The sequence below is a fragment of the Atractosteus spatula genome (assembly GCF_055471065.1).
Source record: "Atractosteus spatula isolate fAtrSpa1 chromosome 10 unlocalized genomic scaffold, fAtrSpa1.hap1 SUPER_10_unloc_1, whole genome shotgun sequence".
NCBI lineage: Eukaryota > Metazoa > Chordata > Actinopteri > Semionotiformes > Lepisosteidae > Atractosteus > Atractosteus spatula.
This window is the reverse complement of record NW_028296612.1, coordinates 3,633,616-3,652,664: the sequence shown is the minus strand read 5'-3', so window position 1 is coordinate 3,652,664 and position 19,049 is coordinate 3,633,616. Positions and strand designations below refer to the sequence as shown.

General features: G+C 49.7%; 2 protein-coding genes and 1 long non-coding RNA gene across 3 annotated transcripts; 1 reads left to right on the top strand and 2 right to left on the bottom strand.

Moving 5' to 3' along the window:
• Positions 1–715: 715 nt before the first annotated feature.
• Positions 716–4,710, bottom strand: LOC148813474 (uncharacterized). Its single transcript, XR_016086222.1, has 2 exons — positions 4,364–4,710; positions 716–1,272 (listed from the first exon to the last, which is right to left on the bottom strand). It is a non-coding gene; the product is annotated as an uncharacterized LOC148813474 (long non-coding RNA).
• Positions 1,994–10,466, top strand: LOC148813473 (uncharacterized). Its single transcript, XM_088908235.1, has 6 exons — positions 1,994–2,928; positions 6,918–6,970; positions 7,115–7,447; positions 7,788–8,060; positions 8,366–8,650; positions 8,975–10,466. The coding sequence occupies exons 2-6, from the start codon at positions 6,928–6,930 to the stop codon at positions 9,493–9,495; spliced, it is 1,455 nt and encodes a 484-aa protein (XP_088764361.1). The 5' UTR covers positions 1,994–2,928; positions 6,918–6,927; the 3' UTR covers positions 9,496–10,466.
• A 1,565-nt stretch (positions 10,467–12,031) lies between these two features.
• On the bottom strand, positions 12,032–14,922 carry LOC148813472 (uncharacterized). Its single transcript, XM_088908265.1, has 5 exons — positions 14,877–14,922; positions 14,063–14,425; positions 13,367–13,492; positions 13,134–13,195; positions 12,032–12,130 (listed from the first exon to the last, which is right to left on the bottom strand). Exons 1-5 carry the CDS (start codon positions 14,920–14,922, stop codon positions 12,032–12,034), a joined length of 696 nt encoding a protein of 231 aa, XP_088764391.1.
• Positions 14,923–19,049: the final 4,127 nt, after the last annotated feature.

Genomic DNA, 19,049 nt, shown 5'->3' with positions numbered 1-19,049 from the left:
CCCACAAGGCACACACCCAGACACAGGGCTCCTGACACGCACACACCAAGGCCAAGCAGTACGAGGCACAGATTACTGTGAGACTGTGCTCTGCTCCTATATTTCAACTCGTTTCCACTAAATTCATACAGCTACTTTTATACAAGTACTCCCTGGCTCATTTATATATCGGAGTCACTTAGGTCCACCTGTACTCTGTTGGTATTTGTATTTATACATTTTAAGTGCTCTTATATGTTCTGTTCATGGGAGTTGCTTCTCGATTTCCTTTAATCAGGTCTCTCGGGGCTAGACTTTAGACGAACATCGCCACTCAGTCCATATATTTAAAAAAAACTCAACGGCAAACTATGTAAGAGCCATCAAATTAAAGAATCGAATAAAAAAGCACACGGGCTTGAAAAGGGGAACAGAAATCCCCCAGTTGAGAAATGTTCTCTGAACACGCAAGCAAACCACTGCTGTTTAACATCGCTTGGTCACTCCCTCCCCTTTCTTAAGCCTTAAAGCCTCCTGTTCCACATTGAACTACATTGTGATTGGCCTGTGTGTGTGTGTGTGTGTGTGTTGTGTGTGTGTGTGTGTAAAATGTCACCCCAGCGGGGACACACACTCACAATTGAAACCTGGGCCCCAGTGCTATTTATAGTGACCCATGGGCATCTGGTTAGATTCCAAATTTCAGAAATAACTTAATGAACACGAACACATGAAAGGTTTTCTGAAAACTTTATTCAGAGCTGGAAAGCATCGTGAAATACAAAGCACTTTCATTCCTCTCTACACTCTCACCTTCCTCACCTGCGCTACAACAGCTGCAACCCGGAGTCTTCCTCCTGTCCACTGCTGGACAGGCCTCCTCTCCTGGGCCAGGAGCTCAGCGGTCTTCCTCCTGTCCACTGCTGGACAGGCCTCCTCTCCTGGGCCAGGAGCTCAGCGGTCTTCCTCCTGTCCACTGCTGGACAGGCCTGCTCTCCTGGGCCAGGAGCTCAGCGGTCTTCCTCCTGTCCACCGCTGGACAGGCCTGCTCTCCTGGGCCAGGAGCTCAGCGGTCTTCCTCCTGTCCACTGCTGGACAGGCCTGCTCTCCTGGGCCAGGAGCTCAGCGGTCTTCCTCCTGTCCACCGCTGGACGGGCCTCCTCTCCTGGGCCAGGAGCTCAGCGGTCTTCCTCCTGTCCACTGCTGGACAGGCCTGCTCTCCTGGGCCAGGAGCTCAGCGGTCAGCGCAGCCACAGTCACCTCCTCCCAGCCTGTCCTGGGACACCATGACACCTGCAAAACAGAGAAAAGCCCAGGGTCAGAAACAGCTGGGAAACCCTGAAATGTATTTGGTAATGTGAGGTATCACCACCCAAACCAACACAAGACCAGAGACCGAGAGGCAGAGGCCACCTGACCAGTCTGGTCCAGTAGTGAGCAGTTAACTGATCTGATGACCTCATCCAGCTGCTTCCTGCAATTAAAACATCTCCACTAAAAACTAATGTACCTCATTAATAATACCCTAATATCCCACAAGAGTGTTATAAAATAACTCAGGATTTGCAGAGGCCCCAGTGGAAGGTGCAGGTGGTATCTCCCAGTCCAGTCCCACACTGGGAGCTGCTGTCAGCTGCACGAACAGGGACAGCTGTGGGGGGGGGGGGGGTCGTGATGTTGAGTCAAACACATCGGGGGGCAAAGTGACAGCTGAGCAGGCAGCTCCAGATCCCGGGGAGCAGAGCAGCAGCAGTCAGAAGCTGGAGGGGTCACTGTGTGGGCTGTCTGTGGGGGAGCCCAGCTTCCTCCTCGCTGGAACAACACCTTCCACTGGAGCCTCACCACACAAGGTACAGACACATGCTCAGAGGAAGAGAAAGAGCTCCTCCAGATCTTTATCCTCCTGCGCTGCTCTTTTGCCCTGTCCAACATTAATACACACTGCTTTCTTATGCTTAACAAAAGAACAAAGATTACAATACAAACAAGAGCACATATAACAGTTCAAGACAGAAAGGTCGTCAGGGGTGCATAGTACTACATCAATTCAAGTTCCGAAAGAAGATTAAACACATTAAATAAGAATGATGTCCGCACCGCTTTCAGATCTTTGCACTTTCAAATAGTCTGCAAATACCCCCTTACATCCATTTTAAACTGCTCCAACACAGGGGTCTTCCCGGACCACCTCATTTTATGTATATAATAACGTGCCGTTATAATAATTAAATTTATTACAAACGACAATTTAATATTGTTTTCGATGGGGCTGAAACTTCACCTAACATCTTTTTCCATCACAACAATTATCAATATGGGTTTCTGTTTTAATACAAGTCCGCAACTTAGTCCAGGAAATGTTTACCCCGGGACACAACCCAAACACGTGCCGAATACTTTCAGGGCTATCGTCACAAAAAACACATCGGTCGTCTATATTGGTTTTAGATCGCTGGGTAACAGGAGTCTTAACTGGGTAAAGCCGATGAATTATTTTGTATGATAACATACGCTGCAGCAACACATCCGCGGAATGAGACACCAGCTGCTGCTGTAGAAGTTATCTGACTGGATGGTGGTGGACAGTGCTCAGTCTCTTGCAGGTGTTCATTGGTTCATTCGTGCTGTAGGCGTGACTGAACCCTCTATATTTCCGTAAACCGCACGAGTCAGATGCTTTAATTTATGTGCTGCCTGTCGGAGCCGAAAGCACACAGACATGTTGTACCGAGGGCTGGTTCGGTGAGGACGGACACGGGGACTCAGACTTGTGGACTCAGACACGGCGCTGTATTTCTCCCCTCGTCACCGTGACCTGCCAGCAGCACCGCCGCGACCCGTCCAGAGAGGGAGAGAGACAGAGCGGGTCACGGCTCTCACTCCAGAACAAGAACAATCTGGGCTCTCCTTTCCGGTTATTTTCCCCCCCGTCTGTTCTTCACGTCTGCGGTAAGTAACCTTTTAAAGCTGGAAAAGGTTTGTGAAGAACTTGAAGTTTAAACGGGGGAGGTGGTCTCAGAACTCAAGGAAAACTCATCTATAGACACTTTGTGTTTTAGTATTTACCGGTTTTGTTTCTGCGTGTCTAAATGGAATTTAAATCCGATTTTTAAAGGAAAGGGCCAGGTTTTGTACAAGCTACACAGCAATCAAAAAGAAGCCGCTGGGGTTTAATCCGTATTACATGTCCACAAAGTCTCCAATCTGATTTTTACTTCTACTGTGGTTTCCTGCTAACCAGGCGCAGCTCTGATCACGTCGCCCGTGTTAAACAAAGACATGTTTCCTAATTAAAAGAAAATGCAGTTTTTAAAACCCGTAACGCCAGAGACCTCAACATCAACGTTTCCTTTATTATTAAACTCTGAATCATGTCAAGCTCCCGGTACAGCCTCTCTTGGAAATGAAAACGCATGTAACGCACCACCATTGCGGGTTGGGCGAGCCGGCTCACCAGCTGTCTAGTGGCCCAACTGTTACATGAAGAGGGCAGATTGTTTACTGAGCTGATGGAAAATAAGATTCCTATTACTCTCCGAGAACACGCTATGGTCTTTGATACTGTTCCCGAGAAAGTGATGAGGCTGTTTAGAGGTAGTCTCGGCCTTGCCAATAGATTATCTTCTGATAATTTAATAATTTATTGTTGGATGAAATAGATATAAAAATACAATAATGATTATATTAGGAACTTGTGCAAGTCGTGATATACCCTCTTGTATCTCCTTTTGGAATGCTATGTTTAGAAATAGGAAATTAGTGTGATCAATTCCTGATAAATATGGTCTTACAAATGAAGTTAAAAACATTTCATTTAAGATTGCTCACAGATTTTTATCCTGTTAAATCGACAGGTACTTAACCAACAAATCTAAATTGTCTAATACTGCTCCCTCTATTCATGCTTTTAAAGTTTAATTCCTTTTTTATTTAAATTCTATTAGAAATTTAAAGAATCAAAAGGCAAGAGATACAGTGGAAATGTGTAAGAAGTATAGCTTTTAGTTTTCACAATTTTAACATAGCGAATTCAGCACAGGCGTAAACCTTCCCTTTGACAAAATGGCGGCGGGGAGGTGCCGTCATGGCGACCGACTGAGCTCGAAACAAGAACAATAACAACTACCGCCCCCTCCGCCGCTCAGCCAATGAGCGCTCCAGGACCCCACCACGTGACGCTGACTGAACTCGAAACCACGGCCGTTGGCTTCCTTCCTCGTTTTCTTTTATAAAAAAAAAAGAATCACACTGAAGAAACCCAAAGGGGTAAAAATACTTTACAGGCAGGTAAAGCATGAATATCTTGACAGATGAGCCACACGGCCCCCCTCCCCGCCCGCCTCTCCTGAAAATAAAGAGGAGGAAGCCAGTTCGACAAACGTACCTGCTTAGTGAAGCACAGCGATTACGCTTTTGTTTTCAGAGGGAGAGACGAACATCGCCATTAAGTCCATAGGAGAGAGAGGGAGACGAACATCGCCATTAAGTCCATAAGAGAGAGATAGAGACGAGCATCGCCATTAAGTCCATATGGGAGATAGAGAGACGAGCATCGCCATTAAGTCCATATATTTAAAAAAAACCAGCGGCAAACTATGTAAGAGCCATCGTTAAATTAAAGAATAAAATTAAAAAAGCACACGGACTTGAAAACAGAGCGAATTCAGTCGGTAGCGCAGTGTCCTCTGTACAGTGACGTGCAAACCGCTCCTATTGTACCACCGCCCCTCCCCTTTCTTAAGCCTGGAAGCTGATTGGTGGGCGCGTCCTGTTCCCACATTGAAACTACATTGTGATTGGCTAGTCTAGGGAGGGGGGTAGTCAATGTTCCCAGCTGGCTCCTCCCCTTGAGGTTGTTACAGTCCAGTGTGTCTGTTCAGTGACACAGTCACAGTGTCTGACTCCAGTACCCCAGTACTCCAGTACCCGGCCGGTCTCTGGGCTCAGGAAGGCGAGTCGAGGTCTGTCAGGGTGCAGAACTTCAGCGAAGGAGATTCCCAGTGTTTTACACGAGTAACCAACCAGGGGAGGGGAATGAATCAAAGTAAATCAAAGTTTCTCTCAAACGCACCACAAGACAGCGTGCAGCAGTAGCTGCTGGCAATGAAGTGTCTTTTCTGCGAGCTCACAAGAATCGCAAAAACACAAAAATCACACAATTGAGGTTACGAAAATAAGGTTACATGATGATAGGTGTAATAGAAACGGAATAAAACTCGACATGAGTCGAGCTGCGATGTGTCCAGGGTGTGTGCAGTCCATGGTGTCCCAGTGGTGCAGTTGTGCCCAGTACAGTGACAGCGGTGTGTCCGTGTAGCCAGGACGGGGGATGAGCTGAAGGAGCCGCAGGCTGGCTGTTCAGCAGTCTGACTGCCTGGAGGTGGAAGCTGTCCCGGAGTCTGTCGGACTTGGACCGGATGCTTCAGTACCGTTTACGGGTCGGTAGAAGGGAAACCAGTTTGTGACTGGGATGACTGGGGCCCTTGAGAATGGACCTGGACTCTCCAGACATCTCGCTAAGTAGAATAGCGCCTCTCTACCAGCCTGCTGTACCCCGACCTGTACACATCTCTGCAAACCCCCCGAGGTGTTTGTCTGATTTCGTAGGTAAGAGCCGTAAACCCGAAGTAATGAGCTTCTTTTTTAAAAGGTCTGGAGTTTCGTTTACCGCGGTCACCGCTCCAGTTTAAGGATTAAGCGTGTAGATTTGTTTTAAAGTGTATTTTCAGGGGCTGCGGGTTGTCACAGACGAAGACCGACCCTCGTTTGCGAGTCGTGTCGAGTCGCTGGGTGAAAAGTGTGTTGTAGTAATATGAGAGACCATTCTGTTGTTTAAGCGTGTAAAGTTATAGTACAAGTTTGAGACCAGGGAAGACGACATGGCCTTTTCTAATTTTCTAGAAAATAAACTTTAGAAAGGAGCTCCTCTCCTCGGCAGTGAGTGACTGCCCCCCCTCCCACTCGCCTATGAAAGACGGAAGTTGCCCAGTGCGTTCATGGGAGTTGTAGTTCGTAAAGGCCGCTGTGAGCAGCTGTACCCAGTTCTAAAACCCGGCTCCCCTTTAGACAAGGTTACACATGCAATCGCAACAAGATAAGAAGCCCCCTATTGTTCTGCGGTAAGCAGGGCCCAGCTGTACCAGCGTTAAACTTATTTTACACTGTTACGAGCGGGGGAGAGATCCAAGAGCTGTTGCTCCTCTGTCCCCGGTTAGTTCACACTTAGGCGAAATTCGTCTTCCATCAAAGCGGAGCGAGTTTAGTAAGCGTTTTATCAAGGAGTAGCTTTCATCTGAAAGCTCTTCAGGTGAGAAGATTATTCCGTGAAACTGTCGTATCAGCGCAGTGTTCTGGGTGAGATCACTGCGTGAAGTCTATCTGGTACTCCAGATTGTGAGAGCTCGGTCATACTGCCGGAGCTCACTCCTAACCAGTGTGGTAAACTGGCAGACACCTACTGTACCCTAAAGGACTTAAAGCTGTTGTTGTGGTAAAAGGTCGGTCCACCGAATATTAATGAGTGGGGTCTGAATACTCCTGCAAGCGCTGTATTTCAGGTTTTGACGTGACGATATTTGTCAGCAGATAACTGGTTTTATCTTTAAATGCAGACTGTTTGCAGTCCAAACACTGACTGGAAAAGATGTCTTTTGTAATCCAGCAACATTAGTAAACTTTTAAAGGGTCTGGATACTTGTGCAAGGCACTGTAAGTGAAAATGTGTGCATGTTTCTCTTGCTGTTCTAGTGTGAAAGAACATTTTACATTGTATGTGTTCAAGTTACTGTGCTCCTTGTAGCTGGATCCTGGTGTCTTTTCATCATCTGACAAAGAACATTCTTACTTTGTATTTTTCCTAACTGGTTATTTAAACCACAGTGGACACTGGTTTTCTTTTCAGCTTGAATTGCCTCTCTCACATTGCAATCTTACTGCAGGTCCCTCATCATGACGGTCCTGGGTGTTGTCCTGACGGTGTTTTGCTCTCAAGGTAAGAGATCAGAGTTGTCGTTCGTTCGCCTGTGAAGAAATGCTGTCCACAAGCAGGTACAGTCACCTCCAGAGAGCTGTGTCTCACTGTTGTGTGTTTTAAGGGAGCTGAAGTGTCTCTCTGTCTCTGTCCTCTGTCTCCCAGTGTGCTCTGCTCTCCTCCCTGTGTCTGGGCTGTATGGGGACACAGTCGCTCTGCCCTGTGATGGGAGCTCCTACAGACACATTCCTGAGGAGAAGAAGATTATCCAGTGGGAGACAGCTGACCGCCATGTGCTGGAGTTTAACAGAGGGCTAAACCGCACTTACCCAGGGTTCGAGAACAGAGCTGAGCTGTCCAGAGAGAGGATGAGAGATGGAGATTTCTCCCTGATCCTTCATAACGTGATGTTCTCGGATCAAGATATCTACGAGTGTCGATTTGTGGATGAAAACAGCGACAGGAAGTTCCTTGGAGATGTGCAGCTCACAGTTCTAGGTAATCTCCTTTCTCTCCCTTGTGATCCGAGCAGTTTGAGGGAAGCGGGTGTTTACAGTGTAGTGATTCCTGACTCGTGTCGACTAACCTGACCTACAGCTGTTTTCTCTCTCAGTTCTCCAGGGTGCACCAGCATCTTCTGTTTATCATTTATCTTCCTTCTCCTTCATCCCAAACCCCAGATCAGGACCCTTGGTGAATTTTAGCCAGGGCTCAACTCAGACGATGTTGAGGGGTATATGACTGAATTCTCTCTTCAGAACAGACAGGGAATTTTGGGAGAAGACCATGTGACTTGCCTGGTGTTGCTGACTGATCACTTGTCAATGTCTTCCTGCAGGACACGAGGACAACATCAGTCTCTCCTGGGGAGACCCCCTCAGTGTCCCTCTGCGCACACAGCAGGCTGTAGAGCTGTGGTTCAGGCCTGAGGGAGGAGAGTCTCGCAGGCTTTGCTCTGTGCTCGACAGCACTGTGACCCCAGACTCCAGCAGGCTGAAGGTTCAAGACCAGGTGCTGAAGATCTCCAGTGTGAGAGCTGAAGACGGGGGCACTTACACAGTGCAGGACTCCCAGGGGAACCCCATCAGCACTGTCCACGTCACTGTGGGAGGTGAGAGTGGGGTTCCAGTGGGGAACGTGCACAGTGTGACTCTTTCACCAGTGTCAGTCCTGATGTGTGGGGTCAATAGGAGCTAAATGTGATTAGGTATTGATTTTCTGATATTGTTGCAATTATAGTAATTTAATATTTTAAATTAAACAAAACTTAAAATCAGTGTTGCTGTTATGAAACTATCTTCAATCTCCAGACTTAAATGTGATTAATACTGTCTCCTCTGAGTGAGTGCAGTCTTTACAGCTGATGAATTGCTGTCTGCATCATTCTCACACTCTGCTCCTTTCCTCGAATTTCAGCTCGATCAGAAGTCCTCACCCTGCAGTCTGGAGACAGTCTGACTCTCCCTCTCCACACTGCTGCTCCAGTGGAGGTGCTGTTTGATCCTGCAGGATCTGCCCAGTCTCCCAGAGTCTTACTGAGCAGCGCAGGGCTCCCCGGCCCCGGGTACGAGCAGAGAGTGTGGGTGCAGGACGGCTCTCTGACACTGCGCTCCCTCACACCAGCTGATCAGGGGAGCTACACAGTGAGGGACCTTCAGGGAAACACCATCAGCACTGCGATCGTCACTGTCACTGGGGGAGGTGAGTCTTCATCACAGGACAAACTGAGTTAAACTGATCTCCACCTGAACTTACCTGCTTATGAAGAAACAGTACTTGAGCTGTTTCAGTGCTGATTTTCTCCTGTGGTTTGAAGCCGATCACACAGGTCCAGTGTGTCAGCTGGTGTTTCAGAGATGGCAGTTTTCCAGCTCCTCTCCTGGTGTTTCTCGGGCTCTGAGCTGGGATGTGAAACTGGGCAGCAAGAACACTCTCTCACACAGCGGCTGCTGGATAGTTTTTCTTTTCCTTCTTGCTGTTGTAGGTTTGCTCTCTGTGTGACTGTCTCTGCTCTTGTGTTTTCAGAGATGAGGAGGGTGTCATGGCCTGTGAGTGTTGCAGTCATCACTGCGATAGTGGCTGTGCTGATGGGTGCTGGACTGGGTGCTGTTTGCTGTAAGAACTGGTGGAAGATGAGAGAGGAGAGAAGCATGATACCAGCTGAAAGCAACAACATTAATATCCATAAAGAAAATGGAATCCTTGAGGGATCTGAGAGGCTCAGTGATGCTGTGTTCCTGCGCATTGAGGAAGACGATGGTCCAGGACGTGAGATTGTCCCAGTGGTGAACCAATCTGCTCCAGTTCCCGGTGGATCCAGTTCTCCCAGTGTTACTGCAGGAATCCCTTCAGGCACAGTTATTGTGAAAGACCCAGAGCAGAGGAGAGACTCAGGATATCCATCTGAGGAGGATGATGGTGAGCTGCCTCCTGCAGGTGAAGAAGAATCGACAGTCCAGGAGCTCAGTGGAGGGTCGACCCCAGCTGACCCTGAAGACCAGTCGAGTCTGGAAGAGGCTCTGCTGTCTGATGGAGGAGATCAGTGACCTGACCATCACAGCCAGTGTAGCCGGCCAAGTTACTGGTGCAGCTGTCGGACATCCCCGTCAGACAGTGCAGGAAGCCAGACCGGCCTTTGCACAGTAAACATGAGCTCCTTCCACATTTCAGTGCAATTGAACGAAGTTTTTATTCCCTCACAGCTTGTGTACATTTCAAAGACGCAGGCACTGAGACCCTGCCAAGCCCAGGACGAGAGCTGCTGACGTCACAGTGGGGAGATCACTCCTCTTGTCAAGGTGAAGGGACTCCCAGCTCTCCTGCTGTACTGGGGGTACAGACTGATCAGAGAGAGACCCCCTGGACCCACAGAGCTCTTCCTCACCTCCACCAGCCTGATCTTCAGCCCTGACACTCTGCCGCCCCCTAGTGGCAGCTCCTGGGTACTGACTAGGACCTTCCATCTGCTGGTTCCACTGGGCACAGCCCTGCTGACGGAGCCCCTCAGCGCTGGATCTGTAAAGATGCATCTGGACAAAAACCTGCCCTCAGGACACCTTCATGTGCTGCTGCCAAACTTGAAAGTTACACTGCAGTAGGAGCAGGACTTAGGACTGCACTGAATAGTTTCTAATTTAACTTTTTAATCCACTTGTTTTAAAAAATTTAACTTAAAAAAACACTCTTTTGCTTTCATTTTATTTTAAAGAAATGTGAAATTAAAGTAGCATTTGATTACGCCAATATATTACACTTTATTGTATATTACAATATATTGTATATTTGTTTGTTTTAGTCTTCTGTAAATATATGATTTTTATATAAAAAGTTGCATATAAAATTGTATTTTTTTACACTTGTTTTACAATCGAGAGACTTTCTGTAAGTAAGAATTCCATTGTACCAGCACCGGTTACATATGGCAATACAGTTCAAGTATTGTTTTTACTAATGCTGATCTCTTCAAAATCTGTGTTTTAGCAATTTATAATAAATAAAACTACTTTTTTATATCCAGGTGTGTGTGTCTCTGATTGGCTCCTAGTAGCCATGAAGTCCTCTGGGAAGGTCCTGTCCCAGTTTCTGAATGTTCAGGTACAGTCCAGCTGTCGGCTCAGAGTGACCTCAGGCTCCAGGGAGAGGGGCAGTTCAGGCTGTCAGGGGGAGATCACGCTGAGTAATTACCCTGCTGGTAGTGACTCTACAGCCCAGGACCAGTCTGGGTTCCTGCCAGCTCAGAGTGACCTCAGGCTCCAGGGAGAGGGCCAGTTCAGGCTGTCAGGGGGAGATCACGCTGAGTAAATACCCTGCTGGTTCCAGTCTGGGTTCCTGCCAGCTCAGGCTGGGAAGTGGAGACGCTGGTCAGATCTTCACATCATCTCCACTTGGACCTGTCTCGGCTCCTACTGGGCGAAGACACTGACTGCAGGCCTCAGGTCTGATCCTTCACCTCTCTCAGTGATCATTACAGTCAGTTTTAGAGTAAAGAAGTCCTGTTAAGCGATTGTTTTGTTGACTTTCCATCTACACTCCCTTCTGTCTCGGCTCTTACTGTGTGTAAAGATGCTGATCTGTAGCCTCACAGATGTGGTCTTTAAAATGTCCTGAAAGATCCTGCCATGTTTTTATTTCTGCATTCTCTCAGAGTAGCAATTTCTGTTCCGGCCCACTAGAGGGCGGCATGACCCTAAAGTCAAGCGGGGGTCTCCTGTCTCCTGGTCCTGCTGGGGGCGCTGTGTCTACAGCAGGGGTCTCCTGTCTCCTGGTCCTGAATGGGCAGCTGTATCGAACTCGGTTGTTCCTTGTCATGATCCAGGACACACACACACACACACACACACACTCTGGACAGGACACACACACACTTCCTGTCCTGTCAGGCCTCCGGCTGGGACGTTCTGTCTGGACCTCCGAGAACGAGCTCCACCCTCCCTGCCCCTGCGGCACAGCGACCTGCTCAGGGCTGAGGCCAGTGCTGTGTCGCTGTCTTACTCTACTTCCTGTTGGCCCACATACACCTACACCAGCGCAGGCCCCCCCCGCCCCTTCCTGCCAGCCTACACAGACTCTCTGTCCCCTCTGCGGGCCGAGCCCCCCCGTCTCCCCCCTGCCTCTTCACCCTGCGTTTCCAGAAGTTGCTCAGAGCCTCCGGCCTGATTCGCGCCCAGCAGGACGAATCGCGGCTCTTTCAGCGCAGACCCCCAGCCGAGGAGCCCCCCAGTGTCTCTGGTGTTGGCTGTGTCCACTGTGCGCGGTCACAGCAGCGTGGGGACTCTCTCCGCCCGCGATCTCCCTCGGCCTGGTTTCCCGAGGGGGAGGAGAGGGCCGGGCTGGCGTGTCTGCGGAGAACAAGGTGGGCACACGCAGCTGGGCACGGCCTGTGTTTATTTCGGCTCACACGCGTGGCTCGTACATGCTGTCTCCAGTCGAAACAAACACAGGGCTGAGGCACACGGAGGACAGAGGGAGCTCTGTGCCTGCGGTCCGCGGAGCCGATCCCTGTGGCTTCGGGTCGGGTGGGATAATGGAGCACGAGGAGCGCTCTCTCTTCGTTTCCGGCCGGACTGCAGCCCCGAGGAGAGACTAGACGGGCCTCGTCCTGCGGACGTCTCTGTTCCTGGGGGCGGCCGGGGGCACGGTCACGTCGACGTTTTCGTACTGCGTCTGATCGCCTGTCGCCGCCTGCAGGGGGGGGGACGATACCACAGGGAAACCAGGAGTGAGAGGCCAGCTCAGCTCAGCCCCTCTGCAGCCTGTCCTGAGCTCCCCCTGCTGGTGTCATGTTCACACACCCTGGACAGGACAGCAGTCCATCACAGGACACACACACACTCACACACCCTGGACAGGACACCAGTCCATCACAGGACACACACACACACTCACACCCCCTGGACAGGACACCAGTCCATCACAGGACACACACACACACTCACACACCCTGGACAGGACACCAGTCCAGCACAGGACACACACACACACTCACTCACACACCCTGGACAGGACACCAGTCCATCAGAGGACACACACACACTCACTCACACACCCTGGACAGGACAACAGTCCATCACAGGATACACACACACTCACACACCCTGGACAGGACACACACACACTCACACACCCTGGACAGGACACCAGTCCATCACAGGACACACTCACACACCCTGGACAGGACAGCAGGACACACACACATTCACTCACACACCCTGGACAGGACAGCAGTACATCACAGGACACACACACACTCACTCTCTCACACACCCTGGACAGGACAACAGTCCATCACAGGATACACACACACTCACACACCCTGGACAGGACACACACACACTCACACACCCTGGACAGGACACCAGTCCATCACAGGACACACTCACACACCCTGGAGAGGACACCAGTCCATCACAGGACACACTCACACACCCTGGACAGGACAGCAGGACACACACACACACTAGAGCCAGTTTTCCTACCATGAGCCCTCCAGCCTGTCTCTGGACTGTGGGAGGAAACTGGAGCTCCTGGAGGACACCCACACCAACATGAAGGGAACATGCAGACTCCACACAGACAGCACCCCAGGACCATCATTGAACCCAGAACCCCAGCACGGCTGCCCTTTAGATTTTGCGATTCGTTATGCTGCTGTCTTGTGATCTAGAAAGTGTAACGTCTGAATTACCAGAATGCTGGGCTGCCGTCTTGCCCTCGATCTCTTCCGACAGGCGTCACACAGCTCCGGAGCTGTAGGGAGACGTTGCAGCAGGGGGTTAGGAAGATCAGGACACAGCAGCTGGCAGAACGAACACCAGCTCTCACAGGTAGGATCCCTGTTCCTGGTGCGAGAGGTCCAGTCATGATTCACAGTGCACGGAGCTGGACACGGTCCTGTCCAGCAGGGCCGAGCGGCCGTACCGTCTCTCGCGAACAGGCAGTAGGCGCAGCAAGAGGACACCAGGGCGCTCAGAGGCAGAGCCGACAGCAGGACGAGCAGGCAGGACAGCTGGAGGTGAACGGGTGGGGAACGCTCCGGGCCTCCTCCTGCGACAGACAAGGAAACAGCCCTCAGGGGACCGGGACTGTGTCTGGATCACCTCACCGAGCGCGGGGGAGAAGAGCCCCAGACTGGGAACCTCTCTAATGAAACCCCTTTGTGCCAGAGTATTGGCTTCAACCACAGGGCTGGGCAGCTTGTTCCCCACCCCCACCACCCTCTGTGTACAGAAGAGCCCCCTGTCCTGACTGGAGGAGCTCACCCAGCTGTGTCTGGAGAGAAGCCAGGGTATCGGCTTCAACCACATGGCTGGGCAGCTTGTTCCCCACCCCCGCCCCCCTCTGTGTACAGAAGAGCCTCCAGTTTGCTGTTTTAAATGTCCTTCTATGTATCTCACGCTGACAGGAGCCCAAGACATCGTACGGTAAAGAAAAGGTGGGGTTGGTCGTTGAAATTAGGGGGAAACTGTAAATCTACTGCATAAAGCCGACCTCAGCACAGCGTACTGCTCTCCCGGAGGGCTGACGGCAGATGAACGATTGTATTCTTGCCCGCAAAACGGATCAGAGAGCTGAGGACAGAGCGATCCGCGCTGAGGGGCGGTGGCTGGGGCTCACCGGGGAAGACGAGCTGCGTCCCGTTTCCGAAGCTCAGCCGCCCGCCGACTCTGTCGGCGCAGTAGTACAGCGCCCGGTCGGACTCCGTCAGGTTGGCGAGCGTCAGGCTGACGGAGAGGGTCGAGGGTTCGAGGACGAGGGAGAGGCGAGACCGGTACCCCTCTTCCACCTCCTTGTTGACCTGGGAGCCGCTGACCTGACCGACGGCGGCGATGAGCGGCATCTCCAGGGGCCGCTGTATCATCCACAGCGTCTCCTTCAGGTGCCTGATGCCGCAGGGCAGGGTGACCGTGTCTCCGGCTCGGACCCGCAGCTCCACGACCGCGGCCGGTTCGGCCCCGATGCCCCGCGTCATGCAGACATCTGAGACAGGAAACTCGCGTCAGTCCTTTTCAGACACCGGCAGGACGGGGCTGGCGGGCTGATTTCAGATCCGGCCGGCTACACTGCTCGCTAACAGGACAGTTACAGAGGACCGGTTTATTTCAGACTGCTGGCCTTATGAAGTACCGGTTCGCGACTGGTACCCAGAACTAAGAGGGAAACACGTTTCACGCCCCGTTGCTGTTTCAGGAGCGAGGATGCCCCGCTTATCAAGAAGAGAACAGAAATAAAACACGATTTTGCTCATCAGAGTCGCTTCCGCCGCACAGCGAATCCAAAACAGCGCCCTCGGCCCCAGCGCGGCCCGCCAAGCGGCCTGAGCGCCGCACGTACGGGGCGTTTTGGCGCGCAACGTCGCTCCGGTCCGGTCCGGTCCGGCCGTGCATGAACCCCGAAGAGGCGCAGTTGACGGAGACGCTCGCCTACTCACGGGTGAGGAAGACCAGCGCGACTCTCGCCGCCGCCGGCGCGTCCATCTCCTCCCGGTCCAGGGGCAGTTAGTCCAGGGCGGTGGCTGGGCTTCAGACCACCAGAGACGACGACGTCTCGTTTCCTCTGGCTGGCCGTCCCCCTCCCCCCCAATAAAAGGGAGTTTTTTTCCACCGTTGGCGGGTCGCGCAGTTGAGTCCGGACGCCGGCCTTCGACGGGACAGAGCAACCAGGGAGCTGCGCCGTCCGGACCCCCGAACTGCTCCGACGCCCTTTGGTGGTGGGGGTCGTGCATTCGCAGAAAAGCTCAGTAAAACCAGATCCCAGCGGCTCAAACGGGGCTGGAGTACGCAGCGTGCAGGAGCTCTTGGGGTGAATCTTCACACAAGTCAGACCTGATCTCCCCCCCCACCGGAACTTCAGCGAGCTGAGTTCAAAACCACAGCAAGGACTTCACACAGGTGTGAAGGCTGCTGGCCTGTCTCTCTGGTCACAGGAAGTCCACAACTGTGTCTTTGTGCATCACACACACAGATACATCCTTACACAGGCTGGGGACATCACACACACACACAACGCGATGCATGACAAGGACCTGGCGCGTTTCTGTGACTGTGGGTGAATTTGTGAGATCTGATTGGGATAAAGGACATGTTTGTATCATTAATCTGTTTATTGTTGTGGCTAAATATTTTATCCACACACGTGAATGGTCTATCACTGCTCCCTCTATTAAAGTTGAATTCCTTTTTTATTTACATTCTGTTAGAAACGTACAGAATCAAAAGGCGAGACATACAATGGAAATATAAAAATACAGAGACGCTCTTTTTCTTTATAAGATCACCTTGAGGAAACGTGTTTGAAGCGTTCAGGCTCAGCCGGCACAGGAAAGACCGTGTCGTTTCCGCTCTCGGACACGCGTGGGGCGGAACGCGAGCGAACCAGTGTCGAGACCTCGTGTGTGTGTATGTGTGTGACTTTTAAAAGCTGAGCGTGTCGCGGTCCACAACTTGACGCCTGTGAGAGATCACCTGTTTCACATCAGCAACGAGGTACAGTAGGAGATCCGTGCAGATCGCGCGGTTACTGCAGTTACTGCACACAATAATCCAGATTCCGTCTGCTCCGTCTGTTTTGTAACTGGAAAAGATTCCCGATTCCTGACAAAAGTCACTAAACTGCGATTTGCGTACAGGGGATCACATCAGAGAGATCACAGACGAGAGAGCGCATGCACTCCCCACTCACCCCGGTCATGACTTGTGTGTCCCCCTCTCCCTCCCATCACACCATGATCTCTCCTCACTTCTTCCTAATCCGACACCACTACATACACAACACCTGAATATAAGCCGAAACTGGACTAGTTGTGCTATTTATTAATCACTGTACTCTTTTTGCACTGTTTCCCGAATTACATTTGCACTGTTTCTGTCCTGTTTGTACACTTTTCTCTGCTGGCGTATTTGCACAGTTTGGATTACACTGTTATGTCATTACACTGTTTTTGTTATTGTGTTCCTGTCTGTTGTCACTTTTCACTATACTCTGCACCTGTGTAAGTATAACGACAAATAACGTGCCTTCCCTTTAAATGTATTGGGCCAGCAATAGTTGCTTTTGGTTTACACTCAAGGAGTTCTGGTGGTGACCATGAGATCGATGTGAATAACAACCCCAACATAATACGTTTTTGCTCAGTGGCCTGCAAATGTATTTGGTCAGATCAGCCCCAATTGACTCAGTGTGGTCTTGTTTCTCACATTAGATCCTAGGGACATCGCGAGAGCACAACCTACATTCCCTAGAATGTCGGACTACATTCCCCAGAATCCTCTGGGGGGGCTCCCTGCGTCACCTGACCAGCTGCTCGAAGCTCATTGGTCAGCTGCCTGTTCCGGAAGAGGACGCCTGCAGACTCAGTGTTGACAAGCGGCGCAGCTTGATATCTTGATATCACTGCACACGTTTTCCGTCTAAGAAGTGGGGGAGGTTTTAGTTAATTGTAGTGGGTTTTTTTTTTCCTTAAAAAAAATCTTGAGCTTGCTTCCCCGTCTTGCGCAGCGGTTGAAGAAAAGGTAAAAGCGATTGTCTCTCCGGTACCGCGGTGAAGTTAGCTCATTTTGCCGACGTGCAGACGCCTCCATTCAAACCAAGCGGGCGGTACCGCATTACTGTGCGGTGCAACGCAAGTCGCCGATTATTCTCGTCTCGTACCGCATTCCCGCTCGTCACCGCAAGTCGAATGATAGTACCCGCTAATGAAGCTCAACCTCTCCTGTTTGAGCTGTCGCCATCCAAGTCTTTACCGAAGATCCCGTGTTCCTGATGGTATTCATGATGAATGACCTTGGACAAGCTGTAAACTCAAAGTATTGCCCCGGTCCACACTCTTTTTTTCCATTGGTCGTCTTTGTGAAAGTAACACCACAGCATTTCGTTGATCCAGTCACGCGTCTGTTCCCGATCGCGCAAAGCCCAGTAATTTCTGAGACTTTTCTCCGATTCACCGTGCCTTTCACGTGCTCATAAAAGAGCTTGATTTAGGAACATAAACATATTACCGTCTGCAAACTGTACTGTATACAGTATGAATATGTATATTTAATGTCTTTACTGTGCCCGTTTAAGTATTGAATTTTTATATGGAATTTTACCACTGAAGGGAAATCTTAGTAGCCGAGCATAAAAAGAATAGGAGCATAACGCGTGTGAAGGCCAGAAACGATATTAATGTTAGAACATAAACATACAGTATTACAGTATGTAAACTGTACGTGGCTGGTCTCGGTACTTTAAAGAACAAAATACACACCAGTATTCCATTTCTCCCTAAACATTTTAAGCATCGAAGTCTTTAACTAACATGTGAAATAACGTGTGTATAAAAAGTGGTAGTTTTAAGCTTTTCGGCGAATACGCTCGATACCGGAGCAAACAAGCATACTTTTAGAATTGGATTCATAGGGAATATAATATGGAATCGCGTATCTAAAGAAATTAATAACGATATCATGATATTCATGTACTACAACACAATAGTGCACGCTGTACAGTGTCTCTTGTGTCTGTGAGGGGGTGTCTAGTGTGTTGCTAGTGTGTTAATGCACTGTGCCATTTTGTAAGGGAAAAAATGCACAGGTTACATTTGCTGTTGGCGAGTGCATCGGGGAATGAGAACGTACTACTGGAGAATATGGGAAACCGGGTTCTAACTGGTTTTAGGCAGCCGTAAGAAAACTCTTCTAGCTGGGGAGGAGAAAACTGAATTTTTTTAGTTTGTTTTTGTCAGCACCTGAGATGTTTAACAAGAAGTATTATTCCGTATTTATTTAATGAAACATTTGGTAAATGTTTAAAATAGCATGTCTTTGAAATGAAGTGTGAAGGTATTTAAGAACAGTCATAGATAGCTACAGCAGTTACCTTTTAATTATTTATTAATGTCTTCATTGAACAGTAGGTCTGTTCTTCCACGAAACAGTCATGTCATGATTTTAATGTTTGCGATTTTGTTCATCTCTACTTACAAACGAGGAGCCATTTAGTCCAAATAATTCTGACTTATTTGGTAGAGGGTAGTGAATTGATCTGAGGGTCTTCTCCAGCTCTGGAGAGAAGCTGGTAGCTTGTTCCACACTCCCACCACCCTCTGTGTAAAGACGTTCCTCCTCTTCTCCGTATTAACGACGCTTCCCTGGAGTGACACTTTCGGAGGAGGTGGGAGGGGGGGCACATTCATTTTAACTCCCCTTTGGAATTGAATGAGACGGTTTTGTTTGAGGTAGGGTTGGATAGTACTGATGGACACTGCCTGAGTCTCAGAATTAGCACAGAAAGGAACGTGTTACTTGAAGAAATTTCCTGTTGGCATTCAGTATTTCAGTTATGCACTTAAACGGTTTTTATGTGTGAATGTATAATCAGTGTCCTTATTGTTTTGTCTTTTAACAGTCCGGACATTCTAAGGAATAATTATTTTATGGTCTAGCATTTAAGATTCTTGTGCCACAAACTTTTTTCCTACCTCATTTACTTGCTGAGTGTAGGCATTTTTGTACGATAGCACTTTGCGTTGAGTCGTAGTTTCTCTTGTTGCTGATTCTTTTTGCAGTCATTGGATTTTCTAATAGTTGATACTGGAATGTTTCGTTTCTAAAGGAACAAGTAC